This window comes from Malurus melanocephalus, unplaced genomic scaffold (assembly GCF_030028575.1).
Source record: "Malurus melanocephalus ecotype Western Australia unplaced genomic scaffold, MMel_1.1 scaffold_14, whole genome shotgun sequence".
NCBI classification, from domain to species: Eukaryota; Metazoa; Chordata; class Aves; order Passeriformes; family Maluridae; genus Malurus; species Malurus melanocephalus.
In genome coordinates this window covers 475383-498027 of record NW_026623246.1, presented here as the reverse complement: position 1 = coordinate 498027, position 22645 = coordinate 475383, and the positions used below count along the sequence as shown (strand labels likewise).

General features: G+C 39.3%; 1 protein-coding gene across 1 annotated transcript in view; it reads left to right on the top strand.

Moving 5' to 3' along the window:
- The window catches only part of ITGA8 (integrin subunit alpha 8), a 108038-nt gene extending 90825 nt beyond the window's left edge, over positions 1-17213 (top strand). The window contains exons 28-30 of the mRNA XM_057383274.1: positions 2354-2455; positions 10512-10634; positions 11892-17213. Of these exons, the coding sequence (XP_057239257.1) occupies positions 2354-2455; positions 10512-10634; positions 11892-11978 (312 nt within the window). The 3' untranslated portion in view covers positions 11979-17213. The remainder of the gene's footprint in view (positions 1-2353; positions 2456-10511; positions 10635-11891) is intronic.
- The last annotated feature ends 5432 nt before the right edge of the window (positions 17214-22645 follow it).

The following is a 22645-nucleotide window of genomic DNA, read 5'->3' as shown; positions in this document are numbered from 1 at the left end:
AAGAATATCAAGACAGGAGAACATTTAAACAAATTGAGCATRCAAAAGTCCAAGGAACCTGACAGAATACACACACAAGTTCTGAGGGAGGGGTAATGACAATATGAGATCTTTCTCAATTATCTTTGTAAGTTCATGGCATTTGGGGGGAGTTCCTGAAAACTGCAAGAAAGCAAATGATAACAACTGTCTTCAGGGAGGATTCAGAGACCTATAGGTCAGTCAGCTTTATTTTAATCCCTGAGAAGAAAAGGTGATGGRGAAAAAATATGGCAGTCATTTGTGAATATCTCAAGAACAGAAGGTGGTTGGAAGCTGTCAGTGTGGATTTATGAAAGGGTTATTGTGCTTACCAACTTGATAGCCCRATAGTTTGCAGATGGTAGTGAAGTGGAAAGAGTGGTTGGTAAACCAGTTGGTTGTACTGCCCTTCAGAGGAACCTTGACAGGCTGGAGATGCACGTTGTCAGGAATTTCATAAAAGTGTGACAGAGGAAATGCAAAGGGCTGTGCCTCAGGAGGAATAATCCTATGCATCAGTACAGACTGGAGAACAACCAACTGGAAGGCAGTGTTCTAGCAAAGGATCTTGGAGTCCTGCGGGACACAAAGTTGAACAAGAGTGCACTGTGTGTGCCGTTGCAGAAAAGAAAGTTAACAGCCTCTTGGGCTGCATTAGGAATAGCRYTGCCAGCAGGCCAAGGGAATTGATTCTTCCTCTGTACTCAGCACTGATGAAACAGATCTGGAGTTCAGTCCTGAGCTCCCTGAGACATGGACATACTGGAGCATGTCCAGCTAAGAGCCACAATGATGATTAAGGGCTTGGAGCCTTTGATATACTGGGAGAGGCTGAGAGATGGCAGTTTTCTGTCTGAAGAAGAGAAACCTTAGGAGGGCTCTCATCAGCATGCATAAATATCTGATAGGAGGGAGTAAAGAAGACACTGCAGGGTCTTCTCAATATCCGGGAACAGGGAAGAAGCACAAATTGAAAAACAGGAAATTCCATTTCAAGATAAGAAAAAAATCCTTTTTTACTTTGAGGTTAGTCAAAAACTAAAATAGGTTGCTTTTTGAGATTGTGGAGTTTCCATTCTTGAGCGTGGTCCTAAGCATTCTGCTCCAGTTGAGTCTACTCAGAGCCTATGCTTGAAGTAAACAAACTACAGGGATGACCTCCAAACACAGCAGTTCTGTGAAAACTTTGATTTGGGCCATGGTCATTCAGATGCATCCAAGTTGACTCCCAGATTTATGTTATGCTTATTTCAGCTCATTTTCACAAACCTTTTTCCATCAATGACGGAAAGAAATAGCTGTATTATCAAGGGGTCTTTTTACCTCAATCTTTCTCAACAAAACAGATGAAAGGGGAAAAGCAGTTCTTAGAGAGGGTTTATGGCTCTGATGCAACAGGAAACTATAGGGAAAAACAGAGAAAAAGATGTTGAACAATCACATAGGAAGCAAATCTTGTAATTGGAGCAGAACTCCTAAATGTCTGACAAATGGAAGGTGAAAGCTTTGCAGAACAGAATCTAAGAAGTGACAGCAATGTTCTAAATATACTGAACTATGAAAAGCTGGTGACAAAAGGAAAGACTGTTTTACTTACAAGGCTCTCAGGTCATCATATTTTATAGAGTATTAGGCCAGGTAGCAAAAATAGGATATAATAATACTTATAAAAGGATATAACAATCTTAACTCCTAACCCTCTGGATTCCATTGACCATATTAGCACTTAACCATCTAATGCTTTTCAGAGAATATCAAATCACTTCCAAAGGAGATCCATATCACTACCCCAAATTTACAGGGGAAGGCATATATAAGATAAGTTGCATGTAGTGTCACCCAAAAAATCAGTTGCATGTTTTGTCTGCACATCTTGGGTTTGTTGAGATGCTTAATGACAGCTTTATAAATATTTTACTAGGCAGCCAGTTATATGCTATATATAATGCTATACATTCCTCTAAAATTGACACAACATAGTAAACARGSAAGGTGAGTGGGGTTTYTGAGCTCTACTGCAATAGGAAATTRATCTCATTCTAAGTGTASCCTGGTCTAGGTGACTCTGCTTGGCAGAGAAGTTGTAGTAATTGATCTGCATATCTAACCCCTCTTCTCCATTTTGAACATGTGGCCTTTGTATTGTATCTTTATGCTCTGTTTATCTTATGGACATATACAGGTCTCAGTATTTCTGCACTCTTCACTCAAAAGTAACCATCTTTGAGTTAAGAAATTAGTGCTCTGGGGTTTTTTTTTGTCTGCTTATTTTTCATAATGCYTTTAAATATAAATATGGGTTTTAATATTTTCTTTTTTTCTATAATTTCAGAGAAAGAATGATCTCTATAGTCTTTCTTCCAATGTGTCCTTCGAAGTTAAGAGCATGCCATATAAAGTACAACCAGCAAAGCTCCCTGAGGGAAGCATAGCAGTAAGTAACTGAAAATGGCATATTTGTGAATCACTCTGATCACAGCTGTGGAGGTTTTTATAGATGAAAATATTGAGATTGGTCTTTTCTGTGTTTCTAGTGTAAATTCTGGAATATCTAAAGGAAATAACTTCATTGTTTTCTGTGGAAGTTGATGATACATGATTCTAATTAGAATTATTATTTAAAATAATAAATTTATTATTTAAAATAATTTCTTGCTGCACTAATGTGCAAACTACTTCATTGCAATCAGGGTGGATTTTTCACCCAAAAGAAAACAGAAATGTGAAAGCAAATATCTAGTTATTCTGTTTGGGGTAAAAAAATATCTGGAGGAAATTTTTGCGCAAAATTCAAAATCATGTTTCTCTCAGGTTTAGAGATCTCACTCTTCTCTCAGTCAGCAGTTCTCTCACACAAGTTTGTGTATTGTCTACAGCAACTTATCTCTTACCTTTATTAAGCTTCTTAGTTATCCTGATCTTCAGGAAGGTCTGTAWGCCTCTTAGAGTTTCCACCTCATAGTACATCAACTGCAAGATACAGATTTATCTGTTAATCCCTACAGAAGTGATAGATAGATGCTAATGTACTTACCTTATTTGCAGACAGAGATTTGTATGGCCCTGGAGTACTATATGAAAAATTAATTTTGGAGGCATAAGTTTGATTTAATTATTTGCTGATGCCAAAGCATTAGCTTGGGAGCACTTTAAAGTAATTCGGTTCTTATGGTGTYTAATACTGTGGTTAAAATTCACTCTATTTTGTCATTACTGATAGAAATAAGTAAAATATGAGTGCAAAAATTTATTCTAGTGTAAGAGTAATCTGAAACTTTAAGGCTTATTACTCTCATCTTYATAAAGATTTAACAGTTACTGTCCTTGTTTTAGAAGTTAAGCTCAGTTCAAACTTTTTCAAGTCAAATTGTGATGAAAATATATCAATCTGTTAAGATGTAATTGCAGGGACAGAATATTTTCTTACCTAGAAAACTAACAGAATAATACACTTTATAGCTGACTCTAGTTTAGAGGATGCAGGCTATAAAGTTTTGTTTTGCATATGCACAGATTTGAATGGTTGATTGATAATGGCTTTGGGAAGAAACACRGTAAAATCTTGGTTCTGTGTGCACAGTGACTCCAGTCTCCATCATCAGAAGAACTATTACTTCTCTAGAGAAAACTGATGCTTAATGCAGTATTCATCCAGAGAGGTTCAAAGGCACCAAGCTGACAGATACACTTGGGCTCTTTTCATTTTCTTGCAGCATGTGTTCCATACTAGAAACACATGTGCAGAATTCTGTTGATAGTGGGGCCTTCATCTGGGCTGAAGTGCTTTGCCCAGCTGATAGCCTGCTGTTCTCAACAAGTGTCAGATGATTTACCAAATGATCAGATAAGCATTTCATTCTCATATTCCAGCCAGTATAATGCCTATTATTTGCAGCAGATGATTTACAGCAAAATGCCTGTAATGGCAACTGTAAAATGTTGAAAAATGATAACACTTTTATGTAGTTTCATATCTGGACATGGCAGTGGATGCTTGCCAGGTCTACAGCTCAATGTGTTATATGCACCAGTTCTTTGATGTTCCACTTGCAAGAAGAAATATTTCCTTGAAGTTGGGCAAAGCTTAATATTTTGCTCCTTCTGAAAAAGATCACTAGTTGGGTTTTAAAAGCTTCCAAAGATTTCTTTCAAGGTTTATGGTTTTCTTTCAGACAATGAAAGGGTGGAAGTGGAAGAAAGATTTAAATATTTTTAAAATTGATTTTCAAAAGTATATGTCTAATAATCAGCTAACACTTCAAAGTTTATCTAGAAAAGGTAATATATTTAAAAGAATAAAGCATATGTCCTTTATTTAATTCATATAGTGCTGGATTCCAATTATGCAGGCTGTTATTTACATTTAGTTTTAATGGCATGAATAATCCCATACACATCAGCAACCTACAGAGTCATGTAGTCTTATTTCCAACACTGAGGACTTCTTTTCCATCATTGTGGAATATAGGTCTTGGATACATGGATTTTGAACACAGGGTCATAATACAAAGTGTGTGAAATGTTACATGAGTGTCAGAATGGATCTTTTATAGTAAAACATTAGAGTTAAAATGCATCAAACAGAAAATTAGTGTGAAGGTTAAAACCAGAACCCACTGACAACAGTAACAGTATTTCTATATATTTTGATAGGCTTAGAATTGCAATTATATGTTTTACARTGGGTTGGATTTCCTTGCTAACATCTGTATCATTCAAGAGAAAATTTTCTTTTTTTTGTTATAAGTATTATTGTGGTAAATAATACTATCTTACATGGTGAATTTCATGTGCAACATGAAAGCACTTTTTATTACAAAAAGTACAAAGTTAGAATAAGCAACAATTTGCTCCATTGTAATTTATGATTTTTGAGCCACTTTGCAGTTCAAGTTTGTTAAAATATAATTGCCTTTCTTAAATATTTGATAGGATTTTCACTATGGATGCCTTTAGACTAAACTGTTTGACCAGTGTCCTACAGTGAGTAAAATTGGTTTCTGACTAAGACTTATAACTCTTCCTAGATATTACACAATGATAGTACTTTTGCTTTAGACAAGCTTATATTCCTCATGAAATGTGTTTGCATAAACATTTGTAAAGTGTAAAAATAAATGGAACCTCAAGCTCAAGGGAACTTTTRCATTCTATTTTGAGCATTTTTTCAGAACATATAAGAACATCATGCTGCAAAGGTTGGATGAGGACATGTAGGAGTACAAAAGAATCCTGTTTCCCAGCCTCTGTAAACAAAATTGCTAAAGACTAAAGGAAGGTCATAATTTGCAGTAAGAGTAGTAGCACTCAAAGAATAATGGACTTAGCTACTGTTTCTTAAAGTAGCAGAAAAAAATYGTGGAGAAGTTATTTTTATTTTTTAATATGTGTCTTTTAAAGGACCAGGGAGAAAAAAACAAACTATGAGAATCCCACTAGCATGCCCTGAATTTGGACCACTGGTGCCCAAAGTTTGCACAAGTCAAATCTAATTCCMTTTTATACACAAGGAACTGCCAGTGAACCAGCAGGTTACTGCATGTGCTTCTCTCTGCTTTGTGCTCCCTTCAGAGAAAACAAAGACTATTTTGAAGACACATTGAGTAACACCAAAATCAGAAGCAAAATCCAAACTGTACAAAAAACAGTGGCAAAAAATGTTATAATTATTTTATCTACTTAAAATGGGCTTAACTGCRGCACATTTTAAAACCAGAAAATAAAAGCCTCCCCTGAAGAACATGTTCATAAGCAACAAGTGACTTTAATGGAACCACAGGAGGGGTTAAAGACTCACAGACATCATCTGTGCTAAGACCAGCATGGATTTTATTTCCAGTAGTGAACAAAGGCTGTGTCCTTAACTCTTGGCTTGACTTCACCCTCATCTCAGTGCCTGAGTCACATGGCATTTTTGACACCCTTTGCATACAAAAAGTGTGAGATCTTCAGCAGTGTCAGAAGTCAGATGGCTGCTCTCAAGTCTGTGAGCTGTGCTTTTCACCCACCTGACAGAGAAGCAAGCACTGTTTTCAGTGTTCAGCCTAAAGTTTTGTCCTAACAGAGAGAAAAGCCAACACACATCTGAAGTACAGTGTCAACATGCAACACTTGTGTAAAAATTCCACTTCTTCGTACTGGCCACCTTWGATGGAAACATTTCCTGGCTCTGATCCTGCAGTACTAAATCTACCACATGGAGAAGAACAGAAATCCAAGCTGAAAATACAAACTTATCTAAAATCAAAATCATATGTAAAACTGTTGTGGGACWGCATGGGGTGAAGGAGGGACAGTTCTCTGTGAAAACGGTGAAACAAAACAGACAAAACTGAAGGGATGTTTTGTTTCTTCCTTCCCCTCCAGCTTCTGCCTCAACTCTGTGGGTGTTCAGGACTTGCAGTTGTCGAAATGTTCACCAGCAATTGCATTAGTAGCCTTTCAATTCTTTATGTATAGTATAAAGAGTGGCAGCCCAGGGGCATTATATTCTACTGGTAATGCACCAAGGGCAGGAATGAGACTGATGCCTACAAATAATTCCCTGCTCAGGAAATAAATCTCAAGTACTTAGCACAACCATTCCCTTGCTTTCAAAACCTAAGACAAAGAAGGATTCATGGAAAAAGGGTGTGGGTGTGACAGGATGGTTTTGAGATTTTAGCAGACAAATATTTCGTTAGCTGCTCTCAGGCTGAACAAGAAGAGAGATGTGCCAGCTTTGCAGCAGCATTCTGCTCAGTACAGGATACACTGAATTTCTGCTGTCTGTTTTGCTCATTGCTGATYATCTAAGGATTATAAACATCATGCCCTGCTCTTCTGTAAGATTACAGTWTATTGTTCATGTTTCAACATTTGTCTAGCTCCAGCTGAGTTACTGAAATTGAACCACAAGTTGCACTCAACTCTGCAAAGGCAGAATGACAGAAGGAGGAAGGGAGAAAACATTCTGAACTCAGACAGCACAAGCAAGGCTAAGTGCTGCTCATAATTATTTAGGATGTTCAGGAAGATCCACATCACATGAGATAACAATTTACAGGAAACAACAAAATAAGAAAATTAACAGTAACAGCAGCAATACTAATGACAGGGTACAAGGGAGGAATGATTCACAGGGAAACTCGCTGACAACAGACAATACCCAACAACTCCCTCTGCCACTCTTACTCAACTGGGAGGAACTTTGGAAGGGTCTCCTTTCCCTTCCCCCTACCTCCAGCAATAACACGAGGTGGTACAGAGTAACCTTCAGGTCCTGGCCATGTGCCCTCCAGTCTACTCCAAAATTTAATCCTTTCCTAGCCAGAAGCAGGACTATTGTCCATGTACCAAACCGTCCATACCTGGCCAGCAGCTTGTCAGAATCTTTTTGTTCTGTTTTGCTGATGTTCTGCAATCCACCCCAAAGCAGCAATGCTAACTCATTTCCTCTTGTATTTATCTCAGTCACAGTATGCTACCTAGGAATTTGGCTTGAAGTTATCAGCAGCAGAAATGACAAAATAAARCCTTTGCATGCAAATTGGTCTTCCCTGTGGTTTGATCTTGCTGTAAAATTSAGTCAGTCATTTTGTTAAACTTGAGACAACAGAAACCACTGCTTGCCTTTTATTTTTGCTGCTGTTTTACAAATATTTTAATATGGTTTTTATAAGTGGTCTTTCCGCTTAATGCTCCAGCTTCAAAGCAACATGCTCAGGCAAGTGACAGTGTTAAGGACAGAAACCATAGCGAAGCTCAACTCTTAGATGATTTAGATATGCAATCTGTATGTTGAAAGTGTCAGGTCCCTTCCAAACAATAATTAAAATTTGTAGCTTCCTGTGAGTAGTACCTCAGAGTTTACCAACAGARGAAGTGCACACTGTGAATGAGTTGGGGTTTTTTTGAATCAATGTGGTTTTACTGTCTTGGGGCCCATGATGTCATMAGTACTTCCCAACTCTTGTGCTTTATGTGATCAGGCTTGCTTCAGGGCAGCGTTCACGATTTTCAAGCAGTAGAAGGGAGAAGCTTTCTTTCTTGGACAGCTGAGCTCATTRTTTTCTAYAGGCTTCRTGCAACCCCTTGMAACTGCATCCKTTCTGTTTTCCCTCATCAGTTAAMCTTTTATTTGAATTAATCTTTATCYTTAATTGGCTTTTCTCTGGAAGAATCTCTGCAGACAGTTCAGATGACCCTTCTCTCATTTTCTCTGCTCTTGCATTTTAATGCCACTCTGAGACACAAGCAGAACCATTCAAAAACATTTTATCCTTACTAAATGAGCTCTGTTCTTGCTAAATTTAATGATGCAGAGAGCCTATGAAATTTTGCAGTGGTTAAGCAATGCAGAGAGGAGGCTGGGGCAGGGAATGGTATTCCTGCACTGGCATGGTTGATCACTTGATCACACCATCAGGATATCTGTTGGGACATAGGGGTGAGATTTCATGGATTTTTTTATTAATGATGTTTGCTTTAAAATAATTTTTCTTGCTTTTACTAGATCACATATTTATTTATTCTTCACAGATGTTATCTTTTTGAGATATTTTAGAATCATGACTATTTAGAGCTGCTCTAAAGTATATATATATATTAGCTGTTTGTTAGATCAAAAATGGTACGGCCAGCACTGCAAGTACTTCATCTTCAGGGTACAGGCCAATGTTAAAGTAAAAATAACAGGACTGGGCAGTGTCTTGGAACTTTCTGTGTAACCCTCAGTGTAAGCTTTGGTAGAAAGCAAGTGGTATCCTACGTAGAAAGTTTGTCCCTACTCTTTGTTTCCTGGTGAGAGATACTATGAAAAATACATGCATCAGTAGAGCTCACCAGACTGCCAACTCTGTAAGTTCTGTGTCAGAGCTGGGAGCAGTTGGCTGCTCACATGAAGTGGAAAGGGCTATTCAAAAGTGTCTTCCAGTTAAGCCTGACARTATCTGGAAGACAGATCTACTGGTGCTTTCAGAATGAAAAGTCTATGAAAGAATGYTGATCACAAGAAAAAGTGAGAGGAAAGGATTGGATGTTGCAGAAAGGATTAAATTATTAAATTTGCCATGTTCAAGGAGAGATGTGAGAGGCACAGAAATTGAGACAGTTTTGCACTGAACAACAGAGTTGTGCCCATTCTTAAAACTTAGACTGCTGTTCCTTCAACAAGCTAATTAGAAATTAGTGGTCTGTTAAATTTCTAGTGCATCAGTCACTAAGGTAATAGTGGAAGGAAAAAAAAAAAACCTGTAAAAAGACAATTTACAGTGAGTGCAGCTCAAGGACTGGCCARTCGCCAAGAAACTAAAAGAATAGATTTCCTAGCTCTACCTTGAGCACAGAAGARGAATATCATTTGAGAGTTTGTGTCATCAGTTTCTTTGCAAACTGATTTCATCATGTCATAAAGCAAATAACTTCCATCTGTCACATACTTATCCTGTTTAAGGGAAACTAGAAGTAGAAGAGAGAGATCCAAGAAAAAAACCCCAGAGAGAAATCACTTCCTAGGCTAACAAAAAAGCAAAAAGTTTGAGAAAATACAGGRACACAATTGTGGCAGAAGAGCTAAGGAAAGCTCATACTCATTCCTTCCCACTTGGGAGCAGCAGGGACAGAGCAAATGTCCAGTGAGACTGATGAGGAATCTTCCAAGCAGAGTCTGAGAGCATATAATAAATTTTGTACAAGGTATGGAAAGGAGAATGAGGATGAGAGCGTGGATGTCCCCCAAAGGAGAAATACAGAAGGGTTATTACTACTTTTTGTCCACATGAAGATCTAAAGAGAGAAGTTTGCCAAATCAATTAAAACCTTTGGTAACTGATGTTAACATCTGCTGCTTTGTAGAGCCTCAGACAATGAGAGGGCATGTTTCATGCTTTTTTCCCATTGAGGTAATAATCTGTATGCTTGGCTTCTTTTAAGGAAAATAATAYCATACTGTGCATTAGGCTTTATCACAAGAACAATACACACTGCTTGTGTTTCAGTTTTGAACTGCTTAGCTGAAATGCAAATCATCGGAAAAAATGTATACTGGTATGTCAGCAGAAATTAAAATAAGAAAAATGAAGCTGGTATCTACTGTGGTTTGAATTAAGAGTTTGGGCCGAAGTCAACCATTGTTTCAGAGTAATTCAGTGAAAGTCAGTGTAGTGGCCTAAGCTGCGCCAGCACGCATGYGAGTAGGACTTTGCTCCTGGAATGTTCTTGAAGCATCTACATAGAAGGGCATTTTTTTGCCCCTCTATTATGGGAAAATTATTTGTATGTCTGATACAACAAGACTTTTTATGTATGTGTGAATTCAATTTCTAATAATTAYAGTGAAAAATAGGAAAGGAAATTACAATAAATGAAGCCAACAAGGGAGAATTTCAGTCAATGTGTATTTCTAATCTGCAAAATGCTGTTGAAGTAAATGCTTTTGACCTCTGTATTCTACTGTTGGATGTGCTTTATTTGCTTCATTTTTGTTCATTAATGTATTCCTCTCATTGCAGATCCGAACATCTGTCGTYTGGTCCACCCCAAATGTCTCATTTGAGATCCCTTTGTGGGTTATAATACTGGCCATACTTCTTGGGCTACTAGTACTAGCTCTGCTGACCCTAGCTTTGTGGAAGGTATGTTGCATTATTTCTGTTACTGTTGCCTTAAAAAAAAATTAAAAAACAACCCTGAAAGATACTGGAAGATACTAACAGATAAARAAAGAGTCTGTAACTTTGTGATCTTTAACAGTTTGGAGCAAAAGCACAATACACGTGTCTTTTTTGTTTTGGCATTTCTGACATGGTAGTGTCATTGACCTTTATGCAGAAAATTTGTTTTCAAAGTCCTCCTTTATTATTGAAGTTTGGTTATAAATGGGCATACAGAGTTTGGCTTTGTTTCCCAAGACCTATGGTCCTCTAGCTCAGGATGTTTAGGTTCAAAAAGAAGTTACTCTAACTTTGTTTTCTCTGAATGATTCAGGAATTTCCAGTTTTTGTCAGCATGGAACAACACTCCCAAGTTCTGAGAATTAATTTTTAGAAGATTTCCTTTTATATAAATATACCATGTGTTGTGTTAAAGTTTTCTATTTCTATGTTGGCTGTTACTCTACCTTCACAAGTTTTAAGACAAGTTACTGGAAACTGCTATATTACAGTGTAGYTTTTGTCCATTCTCTCAGTTCACATTAAAAAGAAGATTGAAATAATTCCTTAAGTTAGGATATGGCTTATCTGTCTTTAGCTGCCTGAAGGTTGTGGTTAGGTGTACAGCCTATGCTACAGCCTATACTTCCCAAATTCACCTGGTCAGGTAATAACAGCAGCAAAAAGCTATGTGTAAACATGCAAGGATGAGAGAAGTTTCCTTTTAGTGGTACTTTCCTTTAACATCTTGTGAGCTTTCACCCTTTCAATTAAAAGTGACTTTTAGGCAGTTAAAGTAAGRTGAATCTCATCTTTGGTCAGGTTTAGACTAGGTCACAACACTGTCCTGTSGACATTTCCCAACACACATTACGCCTCTCTTATTTATTACTGCTTGTCAATCTAAATCTCTTCTGAATGAGCGCTTTGCTGGACTGAGATGAGCAGATTTCTCATTAGCATGAGTCCATATCAGCATTCGGACCAATTTTACATCTTCTGCAAAGACATCTTTCATAATTTGRATTTTTAAAGCCATACTTTGGAGCTCAATGCCTTGCACCTAAAAGTTTCATAGGGAATGATTTGGATAGAAATAAAATATCTTCACAGTCTATCAGCCTGCCATACATTGTATCCAATGTTTCAGGTTGCCTGAGTGAGGAATCAGACTGCAGCTGAATCTTCCTGTGCTTGTGTTACCATGACATCTTTGTTTCTGTTRATTGTTTTCTGCAGTGTGGCTTCTTTGACAGAGCTAGACCTCCTCAAGATGACATGGCTGACAGGCAACAGCTGACAAATAACAAGACTACTGATGCATAAAGGAAGAGAGTGACAGCTCAGGACAGAATCCTGCCTGAAACAAGATGAGGATTAAATGGAGGATTCCTTCCACCAGTCTTCCTTTGTACCTTCAAGTGACATGGTGTCATAATCTGATCTATGCAATGTTCTGAGAACATGCCACATGATGGCCATCCTTGCCAAAGAAAGCAACTTTATCACTGCCTTATAAACGCATTTGCCACTGAAGAGAATGTTTATCCCATATTCCAGYCAGTCTACATTTCAGCAGATGCTTTTGAGCACATGTGGCATACTGAGATGCTTCCAGAACAAGCCTGAATCTCTCAAGGAGCGAATGCCTTCATTGCTGTATWGTCTGGAAGATGAACCAGGACAAACCTTCTGAATGCTACTGTATCATGCAGAATGCCTTTGAAACCTCCCTAAGAACTTCTATGTAATTATGGCTCAGGGAGACAAGCAATATATCAGTACTGTGAAAGTACATCTGAAACACAAAGGTAGTCTATAAATAACTTTATAGATGGAGCACAATTATTTATTTTTCCACATTTTTTGAATAAGTATCTGATATAATCATCAACATAGATTTTGAGAGAAGATAAAAATAGTAGAAACCATGTACTTACTTTGCATGTAAATAGAAGAGTAAACCCATTGTACACCCAGAACACAACTTCCAGGGCTACAAGGTGTTTTGCAAAGCAGAAGATTTATGGAACACTTTACGAGATGAGGCATATGATAAGCAAGTACACATTGTATCTCTTTCAGCCCAGAGCTGGCAGTATCACAYGCAGCTAACTAAATCCATGCACAGTACAGAGCAGGGATGAGTTACCCTGCCCTTGCTTTGCTGAAGGCTGGCAGCTGTACACTGACACAGTCATTTCTGAAACACRGTTTTAAATTATCACAGCCACACTGGTGATGTTGAAAAGGCTTGGGGGGTTTGGGGCTGGGCTGAATTTTTTGGCCGTTGCCCTGTTGCATTGTTGAAATTGCCTCTTAAAATGAAACAGCTACAGCCATAATTGTCCACCTATAGAATACTTTGCCTTTTTTATTTTTCAATCTACAAGCTGGCAGCATCTTAAAAGTGTTGCTTTTGGCAAAGTTTAGGGCTTAGTATAATTATTTTTTAAGTAAAGTCTTGCAGGAAAGGGTGGCAGGATTTGTATTAATGCACAAAAATAGGATGCCAGCCAGCCAAGCATGAACAAAAAGAAGGAAAGAAGTTTTGAGGTAAAGAGTAAAAACATACACTTAGTTTTTATTATTTTTTTCTAGGTTTAGGATTCTGAAGAAGGAGTGTTTCATTCTTTTCCTTCTGTCAGCAAATGGTCTTTATCTCAGTAGGGTYTCTAAATCCTGATCTGTGCACATTTGTATGTGAAACCTTGAGTCTTCCAGTGCTGCCTGTGGGAGTGTAATTAGCTATATTGTGTAAACTTCAGGAGGGATTGTTCGTTTTATGAAACACACACACATCACTTGCCTTCTCCTGAGTTCCTTTTCTTTCCAATACATCTCAGCCTCTCATCTGGTAAATAGCCTCATCCATTCTGCCACTTTTGGGCTCCCTTTTAACAACTGCCCTTCTGCTTCCTAATACTTCAAGACAGAAGTAGTCATGAGACCTTGTCAGTTCTGTCAGTCTGACACGAGATTTTACAGTTTTATAATTTCTTGCAAGGAGACTGACCTGGGAAATCCAAGCAGGAGTTGTGTTACATCTTCATATCTAAGGCAAATTTGCAAGAAGACCTTTATGGAGTCTTTAGCTTATCAGATGCAGTGTGCCCACAAGACTTACTGAGAGGAGGATTCAYGTGCCTCTGAACATGGAAATGAAGCACCTGTGTTCTTCACACAAGCAAGAACCTCTATTTCCTAGGAATGGGGGTGCCTGACAGCTTCCCCATCCCCCAGAAAGCCATTAACATACTTCTTCCTCCAAATGTTTTTGAGCTGATCCCTTGTACATTAAAGAGATCAGCTGATAAGTACCACGACAAAGCAAGCCTGTCCTGTATTTGCACACCTCTGTATCCCATACATTCCGGGCAAATCATCCTTCCATGAAAAAAAAAAAGTGAGCTCCTGGCTTTTGTAAATATTTAATTGTGTGTAGCAGCTTCAGAAATAATATCAGCAGCTCATTGCAATCACATCATCTGCACAATTCTGATGAAACAGCACTGTAAGGAGATAGGACTCCTTACAYAGGACTTTTGTATGTGCAATACTTTATATTACTTATATACCTGACGCATGTTTACACTGGCATTTGTGGTTGTTTTTTAAACTTTTGAATATACTAATAATGATTACAATAAAGGAAAAAAGAGGAAAAGGGGGGGGGGGGGAAAAGGAAAACAAATGCAGTGCTGTTCAGTGTCTCTTACAATGTGTTTTCAATCCTACATTGCTCTGAGGATGGGACTAGGTGACCTAATGAGTTCTTTGCAGTTGTAACTTCTACAGTTCACTTGAGCAATTACTCTCCATTTTAATGATGGGCAAAACATGTTCAGATACTAAATTTAAACAAGAAAGAACTTCAGTGACTGTTGGACCTGGCTGGAATCCATTGGCTGCAGCTGTGTAATGTCATTGGAAACCAAATTAGAGGCACATGATCTGACAAACAGTACTTTGAGCAATACTTTGTTTTATATTTCTACATCCTTGTAGATTAAACTTCCCCCATGGAAATGTCTGGAGTTGTGTKCTGTCAAGGACTGTAGTCTATTCCCAGCATTTGTGGATAGTTTTGGCTGCAAATTGCAAACAGCTTTGTGAAGATTTCTGGGTTTCAGTGCTTGCCAAGAGTGTTTATTCCCTGGGGAGATTTCATCCTGGATGTGGACACTAGCAGGCAGTTGACATAATCTTTCCCCCCAGTATATTAGTAATGTGCTGCACGATAACCTCTGCCACATCCCTACATGACTGAACTTTTGTTTCAGTGATGTCAGCCTTGTAATGAGTTACTAAATGCAGCTTTCTGTACAAGCAATTCAGCCTTATGCTTCCCAATGTATGTGGTGAGCTGCTAACTGCAGAGAATATTGAAGTARTCAAGAAAGCAGGAAAAATAGAAGATTACTTAAAAAATTAGTCCTTGAAACCTCTTCATTGCTATGACCACCACTGCAGTCTACAAACAGACAGACATTCATCTTTTATTTTGCATGCTTCATGCTGTATTTGAGAAAGGCTGTCCAGTTATTTTATCCATGCAGCAGACTATAWAATATTTTCTGTTTCATGAAAATTTCAGAATTTGCATAGCAGGGATCAGTATATTTGAATAAGTTTTCACTTAGAGATTTAATCTTTAAAAATATTTAACAAATACAATTTTAATTTCACCACAGGTTAATTTTTTTTCTKGTCACCATTCTGTAACTCATTTTGAGTTTTTTCTATCTTCTCACAGCTTTTACAGGTTTCCCACATTAGACGGCTCTTGAAAATGGCACTGATATTTTTCTGCATTTTAGCTGTGAACTTTCCATCCATTACCATGAAGGGTCTTCTGCTAGACATAGCTTACATTAACTAAAAAGCCTTTTGGGAACTAACAAAACACCTAGAGATACGCAGGCTAAAGAAAGCCCCAGCCAGCCATGGACTACAGTACTCCACTCGATTGAAGCAAGCCTTTTTTTAATGAAATACCTTCTGACACACTGCCTTTACGAATTGTTTATGAGTGAGTGTTTTATTTATGATTGTTGGCAAAGATCCATATTAAAGCATAGTGTAATGGTAGTGCCTCTTAACAATGAAAAGTCTTGAATTCAGCTTGTGCAGGCACCATGATGTGACACAGCAGGAATGCTTTWAATATTGAAGGACTGTTCTTGTTTTGTCTGTGTGTTGTACTGGAGAGGCATTTAGYTATTCAAGATGCTACCCTACTGTACACAGTGATTTTTAGAAAAGAAGAATGGAAGTAATTGTTYGACTCRCTTTTCAGATGGTTTTATTTGTTTTGAACATGTTACTCAACCGATGCAGCACATTTCATTTGGTTGTGTATTGTTCTTTGTTTCAGTGAGTGTTTGTAAAGCAGATTACAGGAACTCTTTCCAAAGCCAGACTGCATCAGACAGTATTGCCTTTCTAGAAGCCTCTCAGGATAACAGGAGCAGAGCGGAATTCAGGATGCTGTGTGAAATRGTCAGTGCACTGCAGGGACTAGTTCACTTTTCAGCAGTTTACCCAAGTTCATATTCAGAGTTATATTAACAAAAAATCAACCCTAGATTCTCTGCTTCTCTTGTCAAGGAGGACCAGGGTGTGCCCCTGTTTATCATTACTGTAAAAGCCAAACAGCAAGCAATTCTCTGAAGCTGCAAAAAGTTTCCACATTCTTTGTAGAAATTTTACATTATGAACATATATCATAGTTCTTGGCTCTTCAAATTACCTTACGATTTTTTTKKGGATTTTTTTATATTTCAATAGCATTTGGGAAAAGACAGGTCAGCATAGTAAGACTTGAATGAGAAAACATTTAAATTAACAGTGAAGTCTCACAGGAGACCCAGGCTTATATCTGGATTATTTTTTTCCATTTTAGGCTTGGAAGAAGCATCAAAAGATATATCAGGTGTCTGCTGAGTCTTCTAAGAGTGTTACAGTTTTTTTTTGTAACAAATACTTTCATGCCAACTAATGTGAAAACCAAAAGATTTTCTTTTAAAGCTCCAGGTCTGTCATCTCCTCCTATGTGCCCTGTATGTGAGAACAGGCAGAGCATGRGTAAACGGCACCATTAAACTAGGGCTAGAATGGGACATTCACAATTTGACTCAGTACATCAAGAAGAAACTTTTTTGTGGAGAAAGAACAAGACTAAATTTTCCCATGCCTAAAATTGGGAAAGATTTGTTTTTCTTGAGGACAATGTGACACCACAGAAGCCTTACCCTTCAAGCACCATGGGTACAAGAATAAACACAAGGTGGCTGGGCACAAGGACCTTGCTATCATGTAGTTAAGGAGGCTGCAGGATGCTATTCTAACTGTAAACAACTTGGAGAGGAGGAGGAGGAGGCTCTAGAGGAGAAAYCAAACCTTTAAACACATAGATGCTATCACAAAGTAGAACAGAAACAACAAAAAGTTTGATTAATAAAAAATGAATGGATTGGAAATAAGGCTCAGCTACAGCGGATGAGAAGTTGTGACCCCAGAATTTAATGAGATTAATGGCCTAGTACAGTGATTTTTTTTTTTTTTTTACAATGGACAACTGATTCATTGCTCATGCGAAGTTTGAGGAAGGCTATTTTCCTCGCAATAAGATCATGAAAGGAGAAAATATCTGCAGCTGTGACAGGCCTGTTGTGTTAACTGTGAATCTCTCTCATTCCTAAATGAAGGGCTGTATTCACTGACTTTGAGAGAAGGAAGGAGGTGATAAAGGCATGACACTTGAATGCTTTTGGCTTCACTGCTGTTTCAGAGTGACTTCAGTATTTGCTGAGGCACTGTGACATCTTTCACTGTAGTGGTACAGACTGCACTATCCAAAGGTAATAGACTTTTCTTTCAAACCAGTAGACAACTCCATCTTTTGTGGAAACTTTCTGTCTATGCCTGGCTTACCCAGGAGACRTAAGGAGTAAAGTGGTGTTTAAGTGGGATGTTTTTATTTATCAAGTGTTGCTACATGCACAAAGAAGCTTCTCTATACATCTAGACAAAGAAAGCTTTGGTCTTTATATGCAGTTTTAAGYAGKCAGACTGAAGTAATTCTTTGCAAAYAGATGAAGGAGACACAACTAAGTCTGCAACGGAATTTAAAAGTTAATTGATGTAGTGAAGATAACAGACCTATTTAATTTTGGCTGTARTTAGTGTTTACTTGATATTTTCAAGGTTTACTAGTACTTAATTCCACATTTAATATATTATGGTATTAATGAAGCACTTAGACATTATTAACAGTGATATTTGTGTTTAATGTAAGATACTCACTAACAAATCAGACAGAGCAGTTACTCTCAGGAGAGGAGAAAATGCTGATACCATAACAGTTTTCAGTCCTTTGGATGTCTGGGGTTTTTTTTTGCCTCAAAGATTGTGGAGCATCTTCCTCTGTTGATGACTATTGCTTCGTTAATATTGTTTATTTAATTGTCTCCTCGACACTCAAATGGATGATAGTAAATCAATGCCATCTCCTCTGCATCTGCTTCTTGTTTAAAATGCTGAGGGATATCTCCTGTCTCATGAACATGTCTGCAAGTTTTCAGTTATTCCCATGTGATTGATGGGAATTAATTCTACTTGATTTTGGAGGAACGGGTGTTCAGTCTCCACCCCATTTTTCTGATGCCCATATATACACAAAAAGTCTGTGCTACAGTATCTATTTCAGATTATTTCACTAAGCAACTAGCTGAGTCTTTGTTCTGTCATTTAGTAGAACAAAGTAAGCCTGAACTTGCCCCCCCAGCCATTTTAGGCAAACATCTGTGTGAAACCATTGACTCACTGCAATGTCTGTAAGAGGAAATCTTTTTGTAAAACAGACTCCTCAGTGTTATCACTACAGTTGTTATGTTGTGTCAAGTGTATACTGATTTTATGTAGATCATACTTAGCAGATTTTATTATCTCAAAAATGCTTTCTCTGGAGAGTGGGAATGAAGTGCAGGGTAAAAGTGTGAATTGSCTTTTGCAAGCACATTGAGCTGGTGAGCTTTTAACTCCCAGCCCCTTAAAGRGCCCTCCTGAGCAGGTCTGCAGGAGAGGGGGAGGTGGCAGCCTGGGGTGTGAGCACCACCAAGGAGGAGCAGTGCCTGGAAAGGTGCAGATTGACTCCAACATGCAGCATTGTCCCAGACCTGACATGGAGAGGCACTTCCTCAGCTGCCATAGGACTGAAGGGCTCTGTGCTTGGCCTCCCTTTTCCTCCCTGCCCTCTCTTCCTTTGTGCCCCTTTGCTCCCTCCCTCTCTCTCTCCTTCAGTGGGTGGCTTGCCTAACCTCCAGCCCCCTGACAGCTCCTCCCTGTGCTTCCAGCCATTAATTGCCCCAGCCTCCCCACGCCACAGTGGCAGCATCTTCCCAGCTCCAGCTTTCCCCTTGTGGCATCACCAGCTGTTTCCCRGCCCTGGGATATGGTGGGACCCCAGCTGGGCACCACAGGTCTCCCAAAGGTGGGTCTCACCCCATGGCTACCCCCTACCTCCTTCCCAGGGAGGCTTGGGCAGAGCTCAGTTCAGCCAGAGAGGATACATCCACCATGTACTTTTCTCAGTGCTGCTGAATGGGATGGCATCCCCAAATCACTCATATCTTGCTGTTTCACACACATATAAGCCTCCACAAAAAATAAACTATCTCTCTGGTCTGCTCATGTTGCTCTATCTCTTCCCCGTTTTTGTTTCTGGACTGATCCCCCATGTCTCAGAACAATGTCTTGACCCATTCCTTGCAGACCACCTTTCAAAAAAAACCTCTCCCAGTGACCTTTTCCTACTTGAGCTCTGCTGTTCCTCTTGGCTGCTAAGGCAGTCYCAATCTCCAAAGCTGCCCACATAATCTGTACCCTGGATCTTTATAATATCTTCCTTATCATCACCCCAAAGMGATGGCCTTGGGCTTGGCTGCTGGGCTGAGCTTGGGCAGTGGGATTGCCGACAAACTTCGTGTAATTTTGGGAAAGCATTTCGTCCCTTGCTTCCTCATTTGGCAGCAGAGCCAACAAACTCAGTGCTGGGTATGTGTTGCAAACAATAGACTCCTCAGGTRGAAACCAGGACTCTCCTATTTCTCTAAGGCTGAAGCAAGCTTAAAAAGCTGTATCAGTGCTGAGTAACATCAGCCTCCACAGACCAGCTGCTGCAAGTTTCAATGCCTGTACTGGAGATGTATGTGACTGCTCCCTCTCTTTCCCCACAGGCCAAAAAACCCATATAACATTATTTTTAGCTGCTTTTGATTGCTTTGTTAGGGGCATCAGTTATCACTGCTAAAATACAGTAGAACCAAGCTGATAAAAAAGTAGTAATGGATACTGTGATTAGAGCTATTTATTCATCATGGGCTTACAGAAAAAAAGTCTGTTTATTCCATTCTCATAAATCCAATGCATACAAAGCTACTGAGCTCACACAGGTAGTAGTTTTCCAAGATGCTGTGTAGGACAATTCAGGTGGGAAGAAGTAGTAATATTAAATACTTCCCTTTTCAGCTTTGGATCCATGAACACTAAAAGGATCARGCTGGTATTTCTTTTGAACCTAGAATTATATAGGAATTGCATGTTACATCTAGAGCTTCTCCGGAATTACTCAGGATATTTTCAGGAATGAGATAGAAATGTAGAGCCTTGTCTTTGCTCTATTGCACACCAGGTTATTGCATTTTTGTTTCTGTAACAGAAGAGATGCACAGCTTTGAATGGGAGTGCAGATACACAAGGAACCATGAATCAKATCACTGAAGAGGATTCTGAGGAATGAAAATGTCCCTGAGCAACAGCCAAGCTGGTRTGTTGACTCAAATAAGGAGTAGTTACAGATGAGGTGACTGGGACCTTGAATCCCTGAATGCCCTCCAAAAAATCAGACCTGCCTGAAGCTGAGCAGTCAGAAACATTATACASTTGACAGTCTTGGCCTAGATATGGCTTTTGTCAAACCAAGCAGGATCACTTCATATCAGCATCCAAAGCTGCCGTAAAACCACCATGACTAAAAGAGGCTGGCAGTGGAGCCTGTGTGTTAATGCAGTTTCTTGTTTTGACTGGATTGTGTCACAGATGTAAAGATGACATGTAAAGATTTTGTAAAAACTGTCCAATGTTTTGTAAAAACATCCAATGATGTCTAGCAGCTCAAAAAGCTGCAGGAAGAGTCAATCTCTTAATTTGCCCTCCAAATCCTGTATTTTTTGCCTCTCTAGATAGCAGGCACCAGCAGACACCTCAAATGCTGGAGCTCTAAGGAAGCATTTTTCCACACAATCTACTGCCTGAACTGTTTMATTCAACTGTTCAGTGCTTCCACCATGACTTGCAGGGGAAGTRCAGGATTTGGGTGTTGGCATGGCTGTACTGTGTGCTAGGCATAGAGCAAATTTGTGGCACAGAAAGCCTGCACTTCAAATATAAAACATGGAGCAGCAGATGAATGTAACAGAACCAYATGGAAACAATGACACGATTATGAGCAGCATAATAAGCAATGGTCCTAGCATGCCAGGGCCCTAAGCAGACTTCCATTCTGGATTCCTAAATTGGGCATTCTAATACCTAAATAGGAGCCATCTGGCCCATCAAGGCAACCCAGGGCATCTCTCTTAGTTACTCCAATGCCTTATACAGCCAGTGGAAGTGACAGCTGTGAATTTACTCTCCAGCAACTCCCTTGAGCCTGGATTGAGTCTGGTGCCAAGGAGGAAACAGCAGGCATCAACTTGGACTATTTTTCCTGACTTGCTGGGGGTTGAGGCACTGGGTGCCACTGGGATGTACTGTCCCAAGGCCACTTTTCAGAAAAGCACTGATGTGCAATGTACAGGACATGAGCAGGCAGAGGTTGTGCCCAGGAGCTTGTTTCAGCCCTGTGTTGCCTACTCTGCTCTGGCTGTGCTGTGCTGTGSTTCACAGCCACCACAGTGCAGAGGGACTACAGACACAGGGGGAGGGTCTGGCCGCAGTCAACTGAGTAGAGTGATCTTCTGGAACTGGGAAGTTGTGGTCTGTGCTCATAGGAGTGAGTGGGTTGCACCTTCTGTGTTAGAAAATGCTCAAAATATGGGCTTTGATCCCCTCCAAGAAGATCCCCCCTCTGTGAATGCCAGCGCTTGCTGTCCTGTCTTTCCCAGGTGTCCAGTGTCCTTTTCTGCACCAATGGCACTAGTGCTGCAGGAAAGATAATGCCTGTGTCTCTTCCCAGACATGTCSATCACCCAGTTATGGTCCTCTCCTGTGAAATGAATGGTTGTTCAGATCCTGACAGGTTGAATTGATTCTAGCATTCGCTTGCTCTGTTTTGTGGCTGAGTACAGTAGCCAAGAGGCTGTTACACATGTAGTGTCCTTTTCTCCTCTGATCCYTTCTTGAGCCTGTGAGTGTGTGGCCTCATCTAAACTGGCTCGGTGGTTTTGGATGTCCCACAGACTTTGAGTAATTCTGCACCAGTTGCAGATACTGTGGCAGTGATGTGCTCACACTGATACACTTCTGAGTTCGTGCAGTAAAGCATGAGCAACTATGGACAGGAGCAGTGTTAAGGCTGGACTCCTCTGTGGGCTGTCTGCCCCATCCAGTATGTAGTCCAAATTACTCTGTTGAAMTAAGGCTCCTTAATTTCTCTTAAATCAGCCCTAGGTTTGCTAAAAAAAACAGTCTAAATGTGATCTCTTGCCAATAAATGAACTTGAAGGAGCCTGGAATTCCAACTATGTTGTTTGAGATCTCCAGTGAGTGTCTTGGAAAGTTTACAGCCTTGCCATGTTCTGCTAATTATTTAAATATTTAACTTGTCAAATGCTCAAAGGTTCATCATTATCATGTTCAATTTCCTGAATATACTGGGAAATTTTTTTCTGACTTGACCTCTCAAAACAAGCAACTGTATTTGTATGTAGGCACCTAAATCAATGCTTTGCTCTGCCATGCTCTCAACACTGATCTCTGAAAATCAGCCA